The sequence below is a fragment of the Eurosta solidaginis genome, chromosome 5, assembly GCF_040869045.1.
Source record: "Eurosta solidaginis isolate ZX-2024a chromosome 5, ASM4086904v1, whole genome shotgun sequence".
NCBI lineage: Eukaryota > Metazoa > Arthropoda > Insecta > Diptera > Tephritidae > Eurosta > Eurosta solidaginis.
The window spans coordinates 97,870,344-97,894,488 of NC_090323.1; the positions used below are offsets into that span (position 1 = coordinate 97,870,344).

The 24,145-nt window shown below is 39.1% G+C and overlaps 2 protein-coding genes, 1 long non-coding RNA gene and 1 pseudogene across 4 annotated transcripts; 2 read left to right on the forward strand and 2 right to left on the reverse strand.

The window, feature by feature from the left end:
* Positions 1 to 367: 367 nt before the first annotated feature.
* On the reverse strand, positions 368 to 14,981 carry LOC137253302 (uncharacterized). Of its 2 annotated transcripts, XM_067789984.1 has the most exons (12): positions 14,924 to 14,981; positions 4,760 to 4,817; positions 2,691 to 2,780; positions 2,528 to 2,626; positions 2,342 to 2,464; positions 2,035 to 2,253; positions 1,888 to 1,964; positions 1,614 to 1,793; positions 1,394 to 1,550; positions 1,118 to 1,336; positions 580 to 983; positions 368 to 520 (listed from the first exon to the last, which is right to left on the reverse strand). In XM_067789984.1, exons 3-10 carry the CDS (start codon positions 2,755 to 2,757, stop codon positions 1,215 to 1,217), a joined length of 1,044 nt encoding a protein of 347 aa, XP_067646085.1. In that variant the 5' UTR covers positions 2,758 to 2,780; positions 4,760 to 4,817; positions 14,924 to 14,981; the 3' UTR covers positions 368 to 520; positions 580 to 983; positions 1,118 to 1,214. The 2 variants fall into 2 exon arrangements, with proteins under 2 accessions (XP_067646085.1, XP_067646084.1); XM_067789983.1 differs by lacking the exons at positions 4,760 to 4,817; positions 14,924 to 14,981 and having other exon boundaries at positions 2,691 to 3,018.
* LOC137253306 (uncharacterized) lies at positions 6,242 to 7,985 on the forward strand. Its single transcript, XR_010953766.1, has 4 exons — positions 6,242 to 6,933; positions 7,230 to 7,306; positions 7,377 to 7,559; positions 7,617 to 7,985. It is a non-coding gene; the product is annotated as an uncharacterized lncRNA (long non-coding RNA).
* Positions 13,403 to 15,161, forward strand: LOC137253303 (uncharacterized). The gene is made up of 3 exons (XM_067789986.1): positions 13,403 to 13,433; positions 13,600 to 13,742; positions 14,408 to 15,161. Exons 2-3 carry the CDS (start codon positions 13,676 to 13,678, stop codon positions 14,986 to 14,988), a joined length of 648 nt encoding a protein of 215 aa, XP_067646087.1. The 5' UTR covers positions 13,403 to 13,433; positions 13,600 to 13,675; the 3' UTR covers positions 14,989 to 15,161.
* Positions 15,162 to 16,301: 1,140 nt separating this feature from the next.
* Positions 16,302 to 21,938, reverse strand: LOC137254223 (uncharacterized; annotated as a pseudogene).
* Positions 21,939 to 24,145: the final 2,207 nt, after the last annotated feature.

Below are 24,145 nucleotides of genomic sequence, written 5' to 3' on the forward strand. Positions count from 1 at the left end.
CTAAGTGGCCAGCACTGTAGCAAAATATTGTTATATTACATTATATTATATTCATAATAATTCAATGCTCATAAAGCTTAAGCGTTTTTTGTTTTAAATTTACTGTCAAATTAAAATTTTAATAAATTTCACACTTCAAACGCCGCCGCAACAGCCTACACTAAACCAGTAAAAAAATGCATAATCCTTTTTGATGTTCAAACAAAAATTGTTTAAGCTCTCGCTGCGGCAGTCAAACGTTCTTTATCTATACTGCGCCGTCGTCTTGTTGATCAATCGCGCGCCGCAATAGCCATTGGTGGGAATTGACATTCATCATAAAGTAGCGAAGGCACGGTCCTGCGTAAGCACATCGCTGACCTGTGTTGGCAAAAGATATGATGATACTGTCTTCGATAGTTAGTCGGAACAGCCGCTACTCGGCGAAGTAGAGATGACCGCTGTGTCGGTGGCAGCAGTTACAACAGCAGTTTCTGACTTTGCATCATCCGTAAAGTGTGATGAATGCTTCTCTCTAAAGCTGTAATGCAAATAAATAGATGGGTTAAAATGGTTTTCGTATGTTATTCAATAACTCACCGTCTAATGCTATCATCACAGCCTTCTCATCGATTTTGAATATGTGTACTGTTTCAGTATTCAGACCCAGTTCGTTTGGTGCAATATTTTCGATTTGATGTAACATTTTCAAGTCTCGTATATCATGAATATGTAAACTATCCGTTAGGCTCGTTCGATTCATTCGTATACTGTGTATATTTGAGCCGTAGACGCAATGGCAGATATTTTGATTCTTTTTGAAGTGTAACATTTGTAAACAGTTGGGGTTCTCTGCTGTCACCATCACCACTAGGGAGCTATTAAAGAAACGCTCGACCAAGATAATATGTTGCGATTTACGCGCATAGATATCTTCCACCTTGTCACAGTTATTGATGGACAAAATGCGAAAGTCATCTTTACCATCCAATACGGAAATTGAACTGTAGAGGAAGAAACAATTTATAAAATTTAATAAAATCAAAAATAATAGTTGTGCTAAAAAAGGGTAAAGTATTGTATGTTAAAGTATGGCAAAGTCTCAGCGGCTTTGTCCTGGTGAGTGAATGATAAATACCATAGATTGTTGCAGCAGATAAGTTTAAATTTGGATTAGCGATAGACACCTCGTAGGTTTTGTGATGGCTGGTGCGGTTTTCGCAGTTCTGTGTGTTTTACGTTTTACTATTTTTTTTTTTTTGTAGGTAACGCCTCTGTTTACATCTGTTGTGACTTTGGATTACGTATTTTCGGAGGTCGTCCTCAAACTTTATCCGGCCCTGTAACTTAAAAATTTCTGCAAAACACGATTTAAAATAAATATCTCCTTGCCAAAGATATGTATATGCATTACCGAATAAAGCAACGTTCACAACTTTTAGTGCTGACAGTGCTTTTTTTCCGCCTCCGCCAGCCCAGTTAAAAAGGTCAAGCAACTCGTCAGTGAAAATGTGCTTCATCACACTGCCAAGTTCGCCGGACGAGCCCTTGAGAGAAAAAAAATATGTAATCTGCCAAGAGCGTTGCTACTTATTATAAATATTAAACCAAATATAAATAGTGGAAAAACTTACTACCGCGTCTTCGAAATTTTTCTCCAATATCTTCTCTTCGAAGTCAAAGAGAGTATCGATGGACTTCATTGGCAGCATCACAGCTAGATCAGCGTGGATATCCTCCCCACTTTCACCAGTAATTCTGCAGACCATTTTGTGTACTCGCTTGACTAGAACCTTGGACTCCCGTACTACTTTCTGATGTGCCATCACATCAGTTTTGGGAATTGCGTAAAGTTTAAATATATGTATATAAATATAAACGCTTGCTTTATAATTAGTAAATGCTTACATTTTCTTCCAAGCTCTCCAGTCGCCTTTCAATGTTTGTTTGCTTCTCAAGTATTAAACGAAGCATAGCCATAATATCTGTTAAAATAAACAAATTATTTTGTCATTGGATTTATTATTAATAAAGTTTTTTTTTTCCTAAGATTACCTTTGTCTGGCTCCGACATTACAGATGTTGTTGGAGTTTCATTTGAAAAAAGTTCGCTTTGGTTGCGAATTGGCACTGGCAGATCAGGTGAAGACTTCCTCAGGTTTTCTGCAGCCTGCACAGAGGTGATTTCTGTACAGCCACTAAACAATAAATCCTGGCTGCAATGCATCGCATCCTGCAACGGCGCTATATCAATAGCATTATGCGGTGGTGTAACTGTTATAAAGAGTTTTTAAAAATTTTAAAATGATAGAAACAGGGGATTACTTTAAATTTATAAATATATATAAATTGATTTGCTTACCTTGATTTTCACTGCCATTAAAATTAGTTGAGAGCTCCAATTTTCGTCTCTTCACAGCCTGAGAATTAGTGGATGCCGTTTCGTCACAAAAGTACGAAAACTGACTGTGATGTATTGGTTTAACTAAAGGAAAGATATTGGGTAAGAGATTGCGTGTTTACAATTATCTTTAGTTGACATAGCTACCTTTATTTGAAGGAAAGGCTGGTATGGTTGGTAAATTTAGAACCTGGGTTGCGTTTAAAATTTTGCATTTGAAAACCTTGCTGTGCTGAGGTTGTGAAACTGAAATAATGAGAATGTGTGACGAAAATTGTATATAAATAAGAACATTTTGACACTTAACTACCTTGTTTTCTGTTTTCCGCTCGAGGAGTGGATGTTGCCGCTCGTGAAGTGAACGGCACAGCCTCCATATTTTCACGTATAAATTTTATTTCTCAAAAAACAAAAAACAAAGTAAATCAAATTATTAGAAAAGTTCAAATGAAGGTAATTGTTAAGTTAGTTCAAGTATAATTAGTTTAAAAACTCATGAAAGAGGTGGTGTAAAATTGGAATTAAAATATAACTAGATTGGAAAGGTATGCAAAAATATTTATATTCAATATTTCGTTTCGGAATTTGTAATGGCTGTTCACTTAAACCGCTCGCAAGTAAGATACCAAGTGCAGGAAAAGATTCGACAGGTTCGGAGAAGTAACTACTTATTTCTTTAAAATTATACCCGATAGCTAGCTCTTCTCCTAATTCCATACGAATATATGTCACTTTGAATGGTCCCGTATCTCGATTATAACAAAATGAATCTTTTTTTTTTAGGATTAATAATAAAACTGTCAAATTTAGATTTTTTTTCTTCGATTAAGCTTTTTCTTTCTTCAAGTCGTAAATATAACTGTTGCAAAATGTTAGTGGGGGACTTTATAAGTTTCTTTAAATGCTGCATATAATTTTCAAATTTGTAGGCTGAAAAAGAGTCTAAAGGACCAATTTCTTTTGCGCAGTCTGCTAAATGCAATAAGCCATGAATATTAAAACTAATTTTATGGTCCCCGTAAATATCTCCAAATAAATTTACCAATTCCGAGAGTAATTGTTGCGCAGCGTTATTTTCTGACAAATACGATTTTTCGGTGGAGAGAATGCGTATACTGGTATGTAATAGGAGGAAATGGTAGTACAAATCATTATCAACACAATCCTTTAAAATAAATATTCCCGAGTACAGTAAGAACTGTCTATATTCTGTAGACTTCCAAATTTTCATGTTATTAAAATTTCTGCAATTTCTCCCAAATTCAGACGGTACCCACGCAAAAACTAAATTAAACTTATCGTTCATAATACTAATGTTAGAGTTATTAACTAAAAGACCGAGCAACTTCTTAGCTACACCTAAATCCACAAGATGCATGGGATCTAGAGGAAACTGAGAAACCATTCCAAAATTAGCTGCTTCTAAAACATTTCCTTCTTCCCGAAAATTCAAATTGTGGTGTGCCTGATCGTTCCTATTCTTGAATGAAAAATCGGTTCTTAATACGCTGGAATCTTTAAAAAAGCACACTGTTTTGTTCAAAGTTTTCCCGACTTGACGACACTTAGGGCAGCCATTATAAGCGTTGTGGTTTTTAACCCCCGTAATAAAAGCTCGCGCGGGCGAGTCACAAATAAATAAACGAACGTCAAACTTTTTCGAGACTGGATGCCCTAAACCGACTTTTAACCCATTTTTTCTTAATAATACTACTTCGTTACAAAATTCTTCCATAAAATCATTTACGTTAAAGGGGTTTTTGTTTCCCTGAGAAGCAGGCAATAGTAAAAAAGGGTTCTTTTGGAAAATCTGCGATTGACCCAAGAATCGGCCACAAAACTTTTTTTGAGCTATTAAACACTTCAATCCGTCTATTCCAACATCTATTAAAATCTCGTCTTTTTCATTCAAACATGGAAACGATTTAGATTTAAAATACGCTTGAATACCAAAATACGCGAACTCTCCACCCGAAATATTTTTTACAACCAAATTACTTATGCTTGTCTGGAACAAAGTTTATGCGCACAAAGGAAATTCATTGTAGCCCATTTTGTTTAATGCTACAAGTAATTTACTTATATGCGATTGACAAATGTTGCATTCCATTGCCCATGATTTTAATATTTTGAACTTGGTATCCAAACTTGGACGAAATTCGTTTTCATTTTCTGAGCAGGGGTCTGAATCAGAAAATGAAAAGGAATTTTCTGGGCAATAATTTGGCGTAATGGCGAAAGCTCCGCTCTTTTCACTTTCCATCTCAGCAAATGAACATAACCGCTTATAATTTTCCGCGCTTTGCTCACACTCTTTCTTTTGTTTGCTCACTTCATTATAAACTGAACGCTTCATATTGCATATTTCCGTTTACTAACCAGTTGTATATTTTGAATTATAAATGATTCCTATATGTCACCAATAACGAAAGTGATACTAAAAAGAAAAAGGGAACAGAAGACAATTATTTCAAATTGTCGTTAAAAGAAAAAGATTGAAAAAAATGTGTATGCCTAGATCACGTTGAACTATGGGAAAGTAAGTATTAGCTTTAAAAGAGTCAATTTACTATAAGGTTCATTACTTTTTTTTTTAACTTCTACATATCAAAGCTACCTTCGCCACCAGAAAGAGTTACTATCGTCTCCTACGCCGATGACTGTACAATAATGGCCACAGGCCCAGGCCCGCAGATCGATGAGCTGCAACAGAATAAACGGCTACCTCCCTGATCTCTCCAGTTTTTTCGCCTCGCGAAACCTTGCATCATCACCAAATAAATCCTCTGCGACCTTATTTACAACATGGACGTCACAAATGTTGACAATTTTGAACATCCACGTCGATGGCACTACGCTACCGACTGTCCTACACCCCAAAATCTTGGGTGTGACGCTTGATCAGGATCTATGTTTTGATGACCTTGCAGCCGCAATGGTACCGAAAATCCAGAGCCGTAATAAAATCCTCAAATCTTTTGCTGACAGTACTTGGGGAAAAGATAAAGAAACGCTCATTACTACTTACAAAGCAGTTGGCCAGCCGATTACGTGCTACGCGTCACCCATATGGTCGCCAAGCCTAAAAATTAGCCACTGGAAGAAACTACAGGCCTGCCAAAATACTGCTCTCAGAATCGCCACGGGCTGTCTTCTTATGTCCCCAGAACACCATCTACATAATGATGCGAGAATACTCCCCATCAGGGAGAGAAATGAGATGCTAACCAAACAGTTCCTGTTGAATACCCAGAAACCTGGGCATCCCAACAGACATCTGATTGATGAGCGAACACCGCCTAGGGGCTTAAGGAGTAATCTCCGTAAGCATTATGAGGAAATACTGCACCTGAGAACTCAGCCGTATGAAGCCAAAAAACACAAGCAGGTCCTCAGCGAACTCCACAAACAGGCGTCGGACCTTTATGCCGGGAATTGCCCGGTGAATCCAGTACTCAAAGAACAGCACCCAAAACTTGCGGAAGAGGAACGCACACTCCCCAGGGAAAGGCGAGTCATTCTAGCTCAATTTATATCTGGATACTGTAACAGGCTAAACTCTTACCTATCCAGAATCAACCCCGACATACAAAATGTATGCCCTGCTTGCAATGTGTGTCCACATGACACCAACCATCTCTTTAATTGTAATGTGGAACCAACGCCTCTAACACCCCTCACATTATGGTCCATCCGTGTTGAAACGGCAAGTTTCCTTGGACTCCTGTTAGACGATATTGATGACAATTTGTGACTGGTCGCCCCTATTGAATGGGGCGAAGCACTGCTACAAAAACATATAGTTTTCATATCACTAGTGATTTAATTGTCAGAAATTTTTGCTAATGCGATAGTTGAACAAATGTGCATATAACTCAATGCTTGTAGGGTACAATGTTCTGATAACTGATGAAACTCACACTGTTGGGGAACGGACCTAAAATAATTGAACTTTCAATTTGACATTTTCATATAATCAAAGTTCGAAGTCAACTGATTTATATTATATTATATTGCAATACAGTTGAAAAGCAAGAAACAGCATAGGAGTAGCTGAAAATTAAAAAAAAAAGTTGAAATGGCTTCTAAAAAAAAGACTAAATTGATGCTTCCGCCCGTACCTTGTCATCGGAAAGAATGTAGTGCATTATTCGGTGATCATCGGAAACTTTGAAACAAATAATTCTGTGGAAATCAGAAAACATGTATGTATATTATCATGGATACTATACTGCGCTTCTAATAAGAGGAAAATATGAATGTGAACAAAATCCTAGTATACCTAAATGTAGTGCGCTACCTACGCTAATAGACAAACTGCCCGAACTAAAGAATAATTTTTTATGTGAATGCCTCATTTGAGTATGAAATTCAAAAATCACCAAATGATACCAAACCCAAAGTACAATGCAATTGGAGTATATGTCGTAGGTTGATTGAGCACATTCAGACACATTCAAACAGAAAGTTTGTGGCATGCCACAATTGTGGTGAAATTTTCCGTACTAAAACTACACTGTTTGATCACCTACGTAGACAACCGGAAAATAATAGTAAGTTTATATACATATAAAGTTTACTGGGAGTGTACCATACAATGTTCCTAACGAAATTATGTATATCTGTGGCAACCTATTGATGTTTGCAGAAGAGGAAACTAGCTACACATAACATTAATGTGATATTTAAGCTCATTAACTAAGATCTGTTCAAAGTCCGCCAATACTGTTTTTCATATCCTAGAGCACATGGGTTCATAGAAATGTGCTAAGTTATGAAGATTAGCCGTTTATGGATTGCCACAGATATGTATGGGTCACCAAACATTTCACATTGGTTTTATTTACAGCGCATGAATTTCAATGCAATCAGTGCTTCGAGTATTTTGCAACGGAAAAGTTACTACGTTCACATTTATTAAAACATGTAAATTGCTAAAAGTGAAGTTTTTGCAATATGTCGTCTTCAAGTTCATTATCATTTCTTATATTTTTAGCAGCAATTTGTGTTAATAATCATGCAGCACCTATGTCTTTGTTAGAGAATATCAAATATGATGCCATGCTATTGTCACAAACTTCGGAAGGTTCATCAACCAGCGGCTGTAGTAACACTAACACACGTTCGAACAACGCATAGGAGTCAACGCCTCGCACGATAACACCAAATCCTTATAATGGTAAGGGATTAGCTTTTCGCATTCATTATAATATATATTTTTTTTTTTTTTTGTCAGATTGTTAATTTTGAAAATATTTGCCTGTCTATTATTGCAACTCGTTGTAGTGCTTAACATACACGAAAGTGTTAACATACCCACAAAATTCAAAATAACTTTCATTTACAAATCAGAATTATGCTAATATGCCTACCAACGTTTTTGGACTTTTGGCCGCTGCCTCTAAAATGGTACCAGTACCAGAAACTTTAATGAGCCCGGATGTATGCCCCGCCGTTGTGGCACAACGTGTCACCGTCAACGCAATTAATACACAATTGTAAAATTCTAAAACACATAAAAACAAAGGTGATTTCACTCAAATGTCAATAATTTTTCTTTTTTCTAAATTGGCAATTTCAAAATTAAAGATAAATATTTGGAAAATTTTAGGTTTTTCATTGTTATTTATGTTGCTGTTGTTGTTGTAGCGATAAGGTTGCTCCCCGAAGGCTTTGGGGAGTGTTATCGATGTGATGGTCCTTTGCCGGATACAGATCCGGTACGCTCCGGTAACATTTATATGGCCACATTAAACCTTCAGAATATCCCTCCCTCCCCCCCCCAAGTTCCATGAGGAGCTTGGGGTCGCCAGAGCCCCGTCTGTTAGTGAAACAGGTTTCGTCACGGATAGGTGAGGTTTACAATTGGGTTTGGAGAAGCTGTATATTGCGCCGGCAACCTGAAGGGTTGCACTACACAGTCCCTTGAATCCGGTATTTTAGTCGCCTCTTACGACAGGCATACTTACCGCGGGTATATTCTGAAGCCCTAACCCGCTTGGTGACCCAGAGCCTCCTGTTGTTGTTGTTGTTGTAGCAATGCTCGCCCCACCTAATAGCCGCGACCGATCACAAATTGTCATCAATATCCTCTAACGGGAGTCCAAGGAAACTTGCCGTTTCAACAGGGGTGGACCATAAGGAAAGGGGTGTTAGAGGCGTTGGTTCCACATTACAATTAAAGAGATGGTTGGTGTCATGTGGGGACACATTGCAAGCAGGGCATACATTTTGTATGTCGGGGTTGATTCTGGATAGGTAAGAGTTTAACCTGTTACAGTATCCAGAACGAAGTTGAGCAAGAGTGACACGCGTTTCCCTGGGGAGTATGCGTTCCTCTTCTGCGAGTTCTGGATATTTTTCTTCAAGTACTGGATTCACCGGGCAATTCCCGACATAAAGGTCCGACGCCTGTCTATGGAGTTCACCAAGGACCTGCTTGTGTTTTTCCGCTTCATACGGCTGGGTTCTCAGGTGCCGTATTTCCTCAAAATGCTTACGGAGATGACTCCTTAGGCCCCTAGGCGGTGCTGGTTCGTCAATCAGATGTCTGTTGGGATGCCCAGGTTTCTGGGTATTCAACAGAAACTGTTTGGTCAGCATCTCATTTCTCTCCCTGATGGGGAGTATTCTCGCCTCATTATGCAGATGGTGTTCTGGGGACATAAGAAGACAGCCCGTGGCGATTCTGAGAGCAGTATTTTGGCAGGCCTGTAGTTTCTTCCAGTGGGTGGTTTTTAGGCTTGGCGACCATATAGGTGACGCGTAGCACGTAATCGGCTGGCTAATTGCTTTGTATGTGGTCAAGAGCGTTTCTTTATCTTTTCCCCAGGTACTGCCAGCAAGGGATTTGAGGATTTTATTACGGCTCTGAATTCTTGGAACAATTGCGGTTGCGTGCGCACCAAAATGTAGATCCTGATCAAACGTCACACCCAAGATTTTGGGGTGTAGGACAGTCGGTAGCGTAGTGCCATCGACGTGGATGTTCAATATGGTCGACATTTGGGGCGTCCATGTTGTAAATAAGGTCGCGGAAGATTTAGTCGGTGACAATGACAGGTTTCGCGAGGCGAAAAAACCGGAGAGATCAGGGAGATAGCCGTTTATTTTATTGCATAGCTCATCGATCTTTGGGCCTGGGCCTGTGGCCATTATTGTGCAGTCATCGGCGTAGGAAACGATTGTGACTCCTTCCGGTGGTGAAGGTAGCTTAGATATGTAGAAATTAAACAAAAGCGGGGATAGGACACCACCCTGTGGCACCCCTTGTTTAATTCTCCTTTGTTTTGATGTTTCGTTTCTGAATTGCACCGATGCCTGCCGACCACCCAGATAATTTGCGGTCCACCTTTTAAGACATGGGGGAAGGGTAGACCCTTCCAGGTCTTCCAGTAACGAGCCATGGTTGACCGTATCAAAAGCTTTTGATAGGTCTAACGCTACGAGTACTGTTCTATGGTGGGGATATTGATTCAAACCGCAATTTATCTGGGTGCTAATGACATTTAGCGCGGAGGTAGTGCTATGGAGTTTTCTGAAGCCATGCTGATGAGGGGCTAGCTGCAAATGTGCTTGGAAATGAGGGAGCAAAATGGCTTCAAGCGTCTTTGCCACTGGCGATAGGAGAGATATCGGACGATATGACTCACCTACGTTAGCTGGTTTCCCAGGCTTTAGTAGCGGGACCACCTTGGCCATTTTCCATTTCTCGGGTATGACAAAGGTGGAAAGAGACAGGTTGAAGACATGCGCTAAATATTTGAAACCCTCTTTCCCTAGGTTTTTAAGCATCGGCATGGCTATGCCGTCTGGGCCCACTGCTTTGGATGGTTTAGCGCGACCAATGGCGTCCTCAACCTCTCTAGCGGTGATGGTAATTGGTGACGCGCTGAGTTTGTGTTTATGTGCACGTCTATTGGCTCTCCGTCTATCTTTGTCGACCGTAGGATGCATTATATATTGCCGGCAGAAAGCGCTCGCGCATTTTTTCGCATCCGACAGCACCTTATCGCCAAAGTCGATGGAAACTTTGTCTTTGTGCTTAGTCGGATTCGATAGGGACTTTACGGTGGACCAAAGTTTACCTACACCGGTAGAGAGGTTACAACCTCTTAGGTGCTCTTCCCATTTCGCCCGCTTGTGTTCGTCCACAAGCAATCTGATGCGTTGGTTTATATCCCTTATTTGGGGTCGCCTGGATCAAGCTGTCTTATAAGGTCGCGTTCCCTCGCTAAGCTCGCGGCCTCCGCCGGGAAGTGGGGCCGGATTTCGGGAATTCTCCCGGCGGGAATGAAATGTGCCGAGGCGGATTCAATGACCTTACGGAAGGCACGCTCCCCTTGGCGGGCATCAGTCGGGATAGGGAGGGCAGCAAAGCTGCTGTCTGTTGCAGATTTATATTCTTCCCACTTTCCTTTTTTGAAGTTTATGAAAGTGCGTTTTTCGGTGAAAAAAAGTCGGCGGTACGCTCGAACGAAATAAGTATGGGCAGGTGGTCGGATGCCAATGTTACCATCGGCTGCCAGTTGACGCAGTTTACGAGTTCTGCGCTCACGATTGAGATATCTGGCGAGCTATGACAGCTTCCTACCATACGTGTGGGGGCGTCTCCGTTAATTGTGCAGAACGTCGTTTCGTCTATTTGATCCGCCAACATCTCACCCCTACTGTCCGCCCGCAAGTTTGAATGCCATAGGTCGTGATGGGCATTGAAATCGCCTAAGATAATGCGATTGTTGCCAGTGAGTAAGGCCTCGATATTAGGGCGGTATCCACTGGGGCAACAGGTGACAGGAGGGATGTAGATGTTGATGATTTCTAGATTTGCATCGCCTGACCGGACAGATAGGCCTTGACGTTCTAAGACATTGTCACTGCGGTCGATGCCAGGATCAAATATATGATATTGCACAGAGTGGTGTATAATAAACGCAAGGCCGCCTCCATTTCCGCTCTCGCGGTCTTTCCTGTGGACATTATAACCAGAGCAGGTCTGCAATGCAGATCTTGCTGTGAGTTTAGTCTCTTGAATCGCAGCAATGCGGATGTTGTGCCGCTTCATGAAATCGACTATCTCCGTAATCTTCCCAGTTAGTCCATTACAGTTGAACTGCAGAATTCTGAAGTGCATGAGGGGTGACGCCGCCACTCTAGGGGTAAGTGAGGGGTGACTGCGCCTAGGTTGTGGAAGGCCAGGACGCGATTGCTGTTGTGGCCTTGGGACTGGGCGCCCTTGGGCAAGCATTGGGGTACCCGGATGATTTGGGTTTGCGACCTGGCAACATGGCGCGATGAAACCCGTCGAGGGGTTGCCGTCGCGGAGATCAGAACATCTAGGAAAGTGGCACCACCCAAGGCAGGAGCTGCATTGAGCGGATGTCGCAAACCTATATATTCTGTGCTGGCAGACGGTGCAAACGGAGGCAGGGACTAAGAGTCTGTTTCCCTGACCTGCACGATTGCTGCCAGAAAAGAGGGGAGGAGAAGAAGACGGGGGCAGGGGCTGATGCTCAGCATTGCTACCAGCTCTACTACGAAGGTAGTAGTTATGAGTGGTATCAGCTGTTTGAGTTGTTGGCGCCGTGGGGCGCGAGCAGCAGCGGGTACTTGTTGTGGCTTGCTGAGCAGCGAAGCTGCTGGAAGGTAGTGGGGATACGCTTAGGCGTAGACTACGGGACGCCCTTGGGCGTGAGCAGCAAGGAGCCACAAAAGATTTATAAAAGTTACGTGGAGGTCGGGTTTTGGGATCAAGCCCAGAACAACCTGTCCGATGCAACCATCCCTTGCACGAGACACACTGAACAGAGTATGACCGTCCTAAAAAGATTCTTTTCTGGCAAATGCAGCAAAACCATTTCTCAGGACCGGGGTGAGGAGACGGACCCGGATTGGGTTCGATACCTTCCCGGAGTAAGAGAATATGTAGCAGTCCTGATGCAAGGAGCTGCTGGGAGGATGACAATTTGTTGGAGGGACGAAACAAATTAAATGGGGTCACACTGAAATGACAGTCCTTGGTCGGGAAAAATCCCGAGTCGCTCCGGTACATAGAACCGACTGCCTTGGGAAGCGAGCCTCCTCATATGATGTTGTCAATGTACATACTTTTACACCATATAACAGGACGGGTACGATAAGCGACTTGCAGAGGACGATCTTGGTTTGTCAAAAGAGGACTTTACATGCAATCACCTACTCAGTGCAAATTGGAAAAGGTTATATCAAATCAGTGGATTGGAATATCACCCTATCTCGGTTGCCGTTTCGAAAACATCATAAATTGAATTGAAATTTGAAATTGGGCGTTATACAACATTTCTGCGATAGGACGTTTTCGAAACGACGCGTCTTGACATCAGTATTAATAATCCGAAGGCGGAAAATTTAAATTTTAACTCGTTCAAAAGATATTAACGAAAAACCGAAAAAAGACCCACGGGTACCTCCGAAACCGGGGGTGAGATCCATAGTATTTCTGCGCAGAACACCTTTCTGCGTTGGCGGCCTCCGGTCGCTCTTATAAAAAATAACCCTGGGCTACGCCATGCCAAGTCCGGGTGTGTGGTATAACCGTGGCTACCGCCACGGTGATGCACAATTTTTTTGTGGGTACAACACAACAACAACCACATGAAAATCGCCAACTTCAACTGCAAATATCTCCGGACAGAGATGAAATTTTTCTTTTCCGCCTTCGGATTATTGTTCTCGAGATTAATACGCGACACCCTCTAGATATTTTTGGTAGCGTATTAGCAGTCGACCCCTCAACTAGACTATTACCATATACTCAATACATTAACACATAAATTAAGTGAAACTGGGCGCGAGGAGCAGAGTTAGCGAATTGGAAATGACATCACTTTATAGTTATAAGAAAATAATGTATGAAATTGCCATTTTCTTAGGCAAGATATTATTTAACACCCGGTACAGCTTGAGATTAGAATTAATGAAATATCATCTCTAGTTGGAACTGCAGTAACGTCTTTTGACTTTACAGTTTACAATTGAGTTGAAGTGAAGACGAAAATGTGGGCGTTAAATTTAGGTAAACCAGTCACAGTTCCCCCACTCAATGAGGCCATGGCAATAGAGCTAGGAGCTAGTTTGCTTGGAGAGGCGATTATATTTGTGATAGGCGCTGTAGTGCTGATATTTGAATCCCGATAAACGAGAGAAAATAATAAAAATTATATCTTTTTATTATTCCTCAGTCAATCCAATAATGAAGCTAAAAAGCAAGAACAGTTCAGGCAGGAAAAAGTAGAGCTTGCATTAACACTGGCTGAAATGGGTTTCCGCTTAGAGCGGCAAGACGCAGAAATAAGAGAGATGACTAGAGCGCTGGCCGATTTAGGTAAGTGTAAAAAAATAATCCTTTTTCAATTGTAGTATTGTGTGTTAATTTTGCTTCCATGTATAAAATAATTTTCATTAACTCGTGTTGTATAATTTTTAATTTAGCTGATATTTTTTTTTAATTGGCACTGAACAGTTTAAACGATTTTGGCCTGTAGCAACAAATACACGTTTCTCTTTCGTTATTACCGTTGGCTCTTAGTAGCACTAAGGGGAGGAAATGGTTTTACAATACCTTAGCATGTTCTCTGTTTGAAGAAGTGGTTTCTAATCCTTGGTATGACTCGCAATCAAGATACCACTTTATGGCTCAGAAGTTTCAATGTGATCCTATTAATAAATCCTTCCCGAGTTGGTCGGGCTTTTACCTTAATGTTACTTGTTACCCAAACGTGCTGTATGTATATCGGGCACAACCCCATAAACATCGGTAATACTCCTCAAAACCCGTAGTCTCTTATATTATGTCGAAGTGGCTGGAAACACTCTCCCAAGCTTCATCTTGCACATTGGTGGTCCAATTTGAGTACTTCAAATAAAAATGAAATTATGTCCACAAATTTAGTTTAGTGTTGTTGTTGTAGCGATAAGGTTTCTCCCCTGACCCGCTGGGGTCATTGTTATTTATAATAATTCGTGTTATTGATATTGAAATTGTTTTAGATAATAAACTCAATTCACCAAAGATGCGTAATCCATTTTTGATGAAACAAAATACCACAGAACGATGCAGTCCTAATATGAGTCCGCGTTGCGGTAGTAGCACGTCAATAGCGGGCAGTAGCTGTCCATGCAAAATCACAAGTGGACAATCAAATGAAATCACGTTTAGCCAGCAGTTCGATGCATGTTGCAACACCAGACACTGGCTCTCAATAATTGCACTATGGAAGAAAGTGTCCACAATGCAGGGCGGCAGCACAACAGCTGATAGTGCTACACAAGCTCCGAGTGATGATGCCTCCAGCATTGTCGAGCGCCAAGTCAGTTCAGCGGCAGCGACAACAACGATTGATATCAGCTCGATAGCGGCAGTTCACGATTTGGCTAAGACATGCACTATGCTGACCAGTCAGGTATATGTACGCCTAACCAAAAACATGCGGAGAATATTTTCTGCACTGGAGGCATTTGGCGAAATTTCCATGGCATCCGTGTATTGTAAAACTGTTTACTTACCGGAATATTTGATTTTTAAGTGGTACTTCTTCACTGGGTCCCTCCGCAGAATATTTTTGAATTAATTTGTAAATTTTCCCACCGCTGAGCTGATGCGCACTTGAAATCAAAATTGGAATTAGAAGAAATAAAGTCGAAGAAATAAAATGGCGCGCAACTCCGGCTAACAATTTTCAAATTTCACCATCTATATGCATATAATGTGAGAAAAAGAGTGAGATAATAAATATAAAATAAATATTTCATCATGCTATTTCATTTTCTGAATTCTATGTTCCGAATTCTCACACGTACACTGGGTGTGTTTGTGGCTGTCAAAAAAATCAAGTGAATGTGTGCGTTTTTGGTCACACGATTTTTGCAGGGAAACGTTGATGCATCTAATACGGCAATTGGTGGTGTGATACATCAAACATTTAATAGTAAATCAGATCCATTTGCATTTTTTTCTAGGAAACTGCCTACATCTGAAATTAAATATAGTGAATTTGACAGGGAACTATTAGCTATTTACTTGAATATAAAACATTTTCGCTATCTTTCAGAAGGACGACAATTTACAGGTTTGAAAGATCACAAACCATTGTTTTTTGCTTTAAATTCAAAAACTGAACGTAGTCCAAGACAAATTAGACATTCATTGCTCAATTCACGAATGATATTGTATACATTAAGGGACAAGAAAGTGTTGTAGCTGATACATTATCCCGTGCGTTCGAAGTAGATACAATTAAAAATTCAGAATTAAATTTAAAAATTTTGCTATTTTAAGTGTGCCTGTGCTAACCTAACCTACAGTGCTAACACTCAAAAAATTTTGTCATTACTCACCACTAATATATATAATTATAAATAATATTGGAAATTAAATTTTTTTTATTGTTATTTTGTTCATGTGGCTGTTTCAAGTAAAGTAAATCTAAGGTAAAATTCAAGTAATACGGCGGTTATAGAAACGGTACATATATGTATAGCAACAACCCAGAAAAAATGTACCCGTAAATTGGTTAGTAAAATGACTAAAATCTGTGCCGATGGAACACGTAAATCGTTAAGTAGCATTTATACAGGGCGTCGGGCAATTTTGTGACCAGTCCATTCCGTCGTACCTATTTATGTGATTGTCCATACTGCTCACACATATACGGTATTAGGTTATCGAAATGTAACCAAACTATAGTGCTGTACTGTTCTTACATTCACGTTCTGGCAGTCATTTTTTAAATTATATACCTGTAACTTTACGAGTATTTTTACCGTATTTTTACGTTAATATGACCGCCTCTTCACTATTATTATGACCGTTTTTTACTTGGATTATACTGCTTTATAAATAAAACATTTCTTTAATTCAAATCCATTAACATTTCTTTTATTCAACATTTTTGTAATATATTAGATAATTTATAATAGTTGTAAATTATTAACTATAAGTCTTAAGGAAGGAATAGTTTTTCAGTCTTTTTGGTGAGCCATAAATACAAATTTTATTGTATGCGATTGTATGCATACAAAGTTAAGGGAAACTTAAATAAATTAATTAATGATATAGAAAACAAAAGAGAAGAACTAACAGAACTATTGGTTGCAGTAAACCATCAAATCGCGAGTAGGTAATTCACAATTTGAGTAAGTTGACTTGTCATTCGCCCATTTTAATATTATGCCATTTTAATATTATGCCTTATTTTAGTTCAGAAAGCTGCAATTTAGGTTCGAAAGTTACAATTGAAGTTCAAAAATTTAAATTCAAGCTCAGAATATCTATTTGTAGTTCAGAAAATTTAAACTGAAGTTCAGAATTTCTGTTTGTAGTTCAGAAAATTATAATTGAACTTAAATTGTAATTTTCTGAACTTCAGTTGTAATTCGCTGAACTGCAGTTGAAATTCCTGACTTCAATTATAATTTACTGAGCTTCTATTGAAAATTGTGAACTTCAAATGTAATTTTTTGAACTTCAATTGAAATTCCCGAGCTTTCAGAACTTCAATTGCAACTTTAAAATTTTTTTTATATAAAATGAACAATTTAATATTTTTTCTGACAGTTAAAGTGGTGAATTGCCTACCAGAGGTTTGAAACCACTTGCATTGGTGTTGGCGCTTCTCTATATCATTAATATAATAATATCTTTTTAATAATTTCATTAATAGACAAATATAAATTGCTTTCCTTTACATTTTGAAACTGTGTACAAAAATATGTAATTTTACATATCGCAACCTAAACCAAAAAGTATTGCAACTCATAATCAGAGAAGCTTTGTGTTGAATGTTGATTTATACCACAAAAATAACAAAATTCTTAACAAAACCAGGCTAAACGATAACGTTAACTACCAAAAAACATAAGTTATTTTAAGATGCTTTCATGGATCGATTTACACTTAAATACCGATTTAATTTTTTTTTTAATTTTCACATTTTTTAATTTAAAATGCGATATGTACACTCAGTGGAATAATTTTACATTGAGGGTACTTCATGTAATTTTCTTTCTTCGAGATTTTGCAATAATAAACGTAGGTACTCATAGCAATTTTTTGTTTTGAATAATGTGATTACAATATTTATAAGGACCATTTAGTTGATGGTATTGGTACTGTAAGTTAAATTCATCAGCAATTATTTATATTCAAAATATTTTCTTGTTATACATCTAATTTATAAACTTTGGTTAAAAATTATTGACAAATTCGTTGCAATTAAATTTCTTTAAAAATTGTTGCAAACTTTACGCCATTGTTGAAAATTTTTTAATTAAGTGAATAAAAAGCTTAGAGTAATTAATTAGAGTAAATTTTTAAGTCCTCCATTTATGTCCGGCTCACTGGCTTCAGTTGCATTCGTCTCTGCGTCGTCTTCGTCATCGCCGTCGTTGCCCTCATGTTCGTTTTCTTCATCAGATTCTTCTTCATTGTCCTGCATTTCTTCTGTGTCATCAACTTCCATGTCCTCCTGTAAAAAGGTCGTTTTTTATTAAATTACATCAAACTATTAATATGTAAAAATATAGCATTTTACCTCTTCTTTGTCTTCGTCTTCATTTTCTTCCACCCCATCTTCATCGGACTGTTTGTCATCATTCTCATGTTGTGTACTATTATCATCGCCAAGTCGCCCGCTCATTTTTAGGCGCTGTTGTATTTCAAGTATAGCATATGTTGGATAACCCTCATATCTACGAACCACTGGTTGTTGAACTTCACTCAGTGCCTCTTCATGGTCAAATTCTTTTTCTGCACGTTCGCGTGCAATTTGATCAGAATCCTGTGACAAAACTTCAGCCCATCAAAAATTTTTCTTCTTCATAGATTTTTTGTCAGATTTGGACCATGGAATGGTGTGCCCACTGACATATTTCAGTTAATGAGTATCCAAGCTGTTGAAACTCTCGTTCGTATATACAACGATATCGTGCATAGTCCGGGCGGTCGTGATAGGCTAATTGCCCCACATGATGAAGGAATTCACCTAAATATTTAAGAACCTGCTTGCCATAGATTTGTTTCAGCATTTCGCGTACATCAGTCATTAGATACTACTTTGCACCATGAACTTTTTCTTGCTGATGTTGTATTGCCGCATCTTTCCATGGTAAATATCTTTGAGATCGAAATATTAAATTATTACCTAAACATTCTAAGTCACTGTGAATGGGCGCCCATGTGAGCATCTCGTGATGTGAACTGTAAAGTACCATCATGCGCTCGGCGCTGATCCATAACGAAAGGGCGATGTACTCCGTTATCCATGAATTCCGAAATCAATAAGGAATATACGTTCCTCCACGACAGATACAAGTGATTCTGCAACTGCACCATTTGAACTATTAAACAATTTTTCTTGACGTCGAGTCAAGCGTTTTGTGCCGGTCGATACGCAGGTATTTGAAGTATTGTTGGATTGGACAAACATTTTTGATTTTGGTAAAAATTCTTCATAATCTTCATCGGATGAAACTGCCTTTGAATCACCTGTGTCTTCCTTAACTGAAATACCATCCTCATTGAAGAACTCTGAATAACTTATACGTTTTGCTGGACGTAAATAATGTGACTTCACCATTTCCTCATAGATCGAATTTCTCTTTTGGCGTCGGCATGAGCGTACCTGCAGTACATTTTAAATTATCCACTATATTCCACGTTGCTGCGTGGGCGACGCTTCCGATTACGATTTACTGGTGTTTCGTAAATGTCAACACAGTTGCTATTTGTTGTTGCTCCATCATCAAAGTCCTCATCTTCGTCGTCATCGTCGTCCGCATACGTATTACGTTTAACAACAAAATCAGACACATCATCATCGTTATCATTGGCCTCCTGCTCTGAACTATTCCCGCTATCTGTAGTCTGTTATTTTTCTTCATAGTGATCATCGTATTTTGAGGACTTTATATTAGCCGAACGCGAAGATTTCGTATTGCCCGTGGTAACAGGAGCAGTAGCAGTTTGTTTTTTATAATACTTGCATTTGGAAATCATAAGATTTTGCGCTTTCACATCATTGTGACAGTAGCCTTTATCGGGTAATTTTTCCAAAACTTTAACAATGTGTATGCCTGTGTTAACACGTACTTTTGATGGACACGACAATTTTAATTAAAGAATGTAGATCGCGATCAAAACGCTGCAACACAAGAAAACGGTATCACCAAAATAATGAGAACCTGATGCGATGTAGCTGGGTATACCCGTAGGTGGAATTTGGGTTAGTGATGCTGCAACATTTGGTTGTTTACCCAAGTTAAAATTTTACACTTTTAAATGGTTTGCTAAATAAAACAAGAGTTCTTATTTATTTTGTCTATGAATTAAAGAAAAATTCTTACCTTCGCCTTTGGCAGTGTTCATTAAACAATGGATTCTACAAACAGAGGACCATTTGAATGTGGTTCGATTTTTACCACGAATTTTGCATATTCGTTGGTTACGGGAATGCTGATATTATCCGAAGCCAAAAATATTTCTCCAAAATTTCCTTTGCCTATATGTAGACAGTGTGCAAAAGGGAGACGTGTTGGCACTAAGAAGTATCGATGAGTTGTTAGCATGTTTAGTAGATTGATTTCTAACTATTGGATCTATTATGTGATTACAATGTTTATAAGGACCATTTAGTTGATGGTATTGGTACTTTTAGTTAAGTTCATAACAAATATTAAATTCAAAATATTTTCTTTTTATACATCTAGTTTATAAAGTTTGGACAAATTCGTTCCAATTGAATTGCTTTAAAAATCTTTGCAAACTTTATGCGATTGTTGAATATTTTTTTTAATTAGAGCATGAAAAGCTTAGAATAGGAACGTAGGAAACAGCTTAGAATTATTAGATTCTTAAAAAAAAAATAAATGTAAGGCGCGATAACCTCCGAAGAGATCTAAGGCCGAGCTTCTCTTCCAATTTGCGTCGTGCTCCTCTTGATTTTTCCCTACAAATTGGCCGGACGGGACCTACATGTTTTATGCCGACTCCGAACGGCATCTGCAAGGCAGATGAGTTTTCACTGAGAGCTTTTCATGGCAGAAATACAATCGGAGCGCTTGCCAGACACTGCCGAGGGGCGACCCCGCTTAGAAAAATTTTCTTCTAATTGAAAAATCTTATTTCTAAAATTTTGATGTTGCTTTGCCCGGGAGTTGAACCCAGGGCATACGGTGTGATAGGCGGAGCACGCTACCATCACACCATTATTAGATTCTTAGATACTTTTTAACCAAGATTATTTCAGTGTGTTGTTCGTTTGTTGTACAAATTCCTTGCATATTAATTTTCAGATCAAGAATACTCAAAGGTGTCGTGGCGTCGTCTTGTTGGTCAATCGCGCGCCGCAATATCCCCTGATGGGAATTGACATTCATTATAAAGTAGCGAAGTCACGGTCCTGCGCAAACACATCGCCAACCTGTGTTGGCAAAAGGAATGCTGAACTGTAGAGGAAGAAACATTTTTAAAATTTAATAAAATCAAAATTATAGTTCTGCTAAAAAGGGGTAAATTATTGTATGTTAAATTGTAGCAAAATCTCAGCGGCCTTGTCCTGGTGAAAATTGAGTTTTCTTCATTCTCAGAAACATGAAAGAAGGTACCTCGTAAAATATTAAAAATCCTCAACGCTTTTTTTGCAATAACTTCAAAAAAACTCACATTCAAACCAGTGTCCTATCCCTACTTCTGTTATCAATAGCTGTCTTCACCACCAGAAGGAGTCCTTATTGTTTCCTACACCATATGGTCGCGAAGCCTAAGCATTACCCACTGGAAGAAGCTACAGACCTGCCGTCACAACCACCACGGGTTGTCTCCTTATGTCCCCAGAACCCCATATACATAATGAGGAGAGAATACTCCCAATAAATGAATGAAATGAAATGCTAACCGAACAGTTTCTGTTGAATACCAGGGAACCTGGGCATCCCAACAGACATCTGATTGATGAGCCAACACCGCCCAGGGTCTTAAGGAGTCACCTCCGTAAGCACTATGAGGAAATACGGCACCTGAGATCTCAGCCGTATGATGCAAGAAAAGACAAGCAGGTCCTTGGTGAACTCCATAAACAGGCGTTGGACCTCTATGTCAGAAATTGCCCGGTGAATTCAGTACTAAAAAAACAATACCCTAAACTTGCAGAACAGGAACGCACGCTCCGTAGGGAAACGCGAGTCACTCTAGCCCAACTTCGATCTGGATACTGTAATAGGTTAAACTCTTGCCTATCCAGAATCAACCCCGACATACAAAATGTCCCTGATTGCAATGTGTCTCCACATGACACCAACCATCTCTTCAATTGTAATGTGGAACCAACACCTTTAACACCCCTCTTCCCCCTATGGTCCCCCTGTTGAAACAGCAAGTTTCCTCGGACTCCCGTTGGAGGACATTGATGACAATTTCTGATTGGGCAGACCTATTGGATGGGGCGAAGCACTGCTACAACAACAACATAAGAAGGCACTCGAAAACGATGCCTCAAAACTAACAACCAAAAACAATAATTATCATTTCACTGACACAAATTTTATAGTTTTTTCTTCCGAAGTTGGAAACAATCTTTTCATAATATTACATAACAATTTAAGATAAGACATTTTTTTTTTTTCAAGTTGTATTTTGACTTACCAGCAACAATATAATCGTGTTTAATTGTACGCTGCACAATCATTGTACCATCATGTAACGAAGCTCAATTTCTTCCAAAAATTGTTCGGCACTGCCACGTAAAATCAATGTACATGTTCTAGCATTAACGCAACCTTTAAATAATTATAAACTATAAAAATAAAATTAATGTCAAACCCACTATCAAACCTTGGAAAATGTTGAAACGTTCACCACCAACTTGACGTTCTTCAAAGTAATCAAATTGACCCAAAACACTTAAATTATTATCATTAACTGTAGTCATAATATCACCACCGCAAGCTTTCATTGTACGTTTCCAATCTTCTTCTGGTACATGAACAGCACAAAACATATCACAATCTGTAAAATTCTGTGTAGCTACATCACCAATTGGTAGCTTAGATAACACAACATTGGCGCCATATTTAGCTAGTTTATTGTACAGAATACGCCATCCAGCATCAACAATTTTCTGATACTTTTGAACATTATCAACACGCAATTCAGCACTATCACGCTCAGCCTTGAATTCCAATTATATATTTAATGTCATTTTATATTTATTGTTTGTCCATCAAACAAAAGTACAGCGTCCACAACCATTTTAGAAAATAAATCTTCATTTTTTCCAATAAAGCACATTGTTGTTCCTTTGATTGGCGCTTCGACATGTACAGCAATGTCATTGTAATGCTTTACATATAGCATTAATGATGATACGTACATGCACGCCTTCCTCAACATATGGCTTAACTTGTTTTAAGTTTACCCTCCTTAAAATACTACTGAAGTGGTGCCATCGCCGACCTGATAAGAGAAACATTTTTTCTACACATTCTAATATAACAAAAAACTTACCTTAGCATCTTGCGATTTGGCGATGTCGACTAGAGTTTTACGACTGGATGCATAATATCCAATAGTTTCATAATGGTTGCACCATCAATTGAAATTGTGGCCCTACCACTGGAATCAACAATATGCTTGTCCGTGCTGCGTGATGCCAATGTAGTGTGTACAGCGTCCACAATTGAATGCAAGGCATTGATGTTGGATATGAGTTGTGGTTTACCTTGAGAGCTATCGGTACCCAAACATTTTTTACACAAAAACTCATGTACCTAATACAAGTTCAGGACGTTCATATTTATCGACACGCTATCCGGTGTGGCCCAAATGTTGGAAATATTCAGTTGTCACTGTTAAGAAAAAATATGGATCACTGAACGCAAGTAACAGTGAAAGATTTTTTTTTACCATCTGTTGTTACTTTACACATTAGACATTGGAAACGACGACCAGCATCTACAAATTGCATATCAGCCTTGCAACGATAACTTCTAATTGGACCCAATTCAAAAAATTTACAATGGCGGCTAATAATTAACTTCAACCGTGCGTGCCATTGGTGAGACGGTAAGAGCAATGGACAAAGCTGTTGTGTTTAATAAATCAGCGGTTGCAGGTATGCAATACAAAGAGGACCTGCAAACGAGAAAGATCAATGTAATTGCCAAACAAAACATCAATTTCGAATATCAATACCTAACGTAACGTGGTGAGGAGTTACCCTGATCTTGTACCACATATTTTGTGGTCACCAATGGTGGCAATAAACCTTGTTGATTAGTAATATAAGCACCACGAGCGCTGATTTTCAATGATAAAGCTTATCGGATTTGGCACCTGATCGGGATCTAAACGGCGTTGGGCTACTGTTGCGGTTGTTGATATATACCAGTACAAGGTGCAGGTGGTTTATAAAGCAAATAATACAAAAATAATCATCAGCAATATTTGAAATATATCAGTAGTATTGGCATATCTTGTACTAGGTTTTAAAGACCGTAAATAAATAAATAATAATTATTATTATATAACCAGGACATGCGGATATTGGGGGTTGACCCGGCATGGGTGGCTGACTGTGCATTGGCGCCTGTCCAGGTTGTGTTTGGGGCATCATTTGACCCATGTAACCACCTGGTGCACCTGGTTGTTGTAGAGGATAACCTGGCTGTTGAGGTTATGGAGGACAACCAGGTGGACTAGGTTGTGGTGGATAGCCCGACTGTTTTGGCATTGGG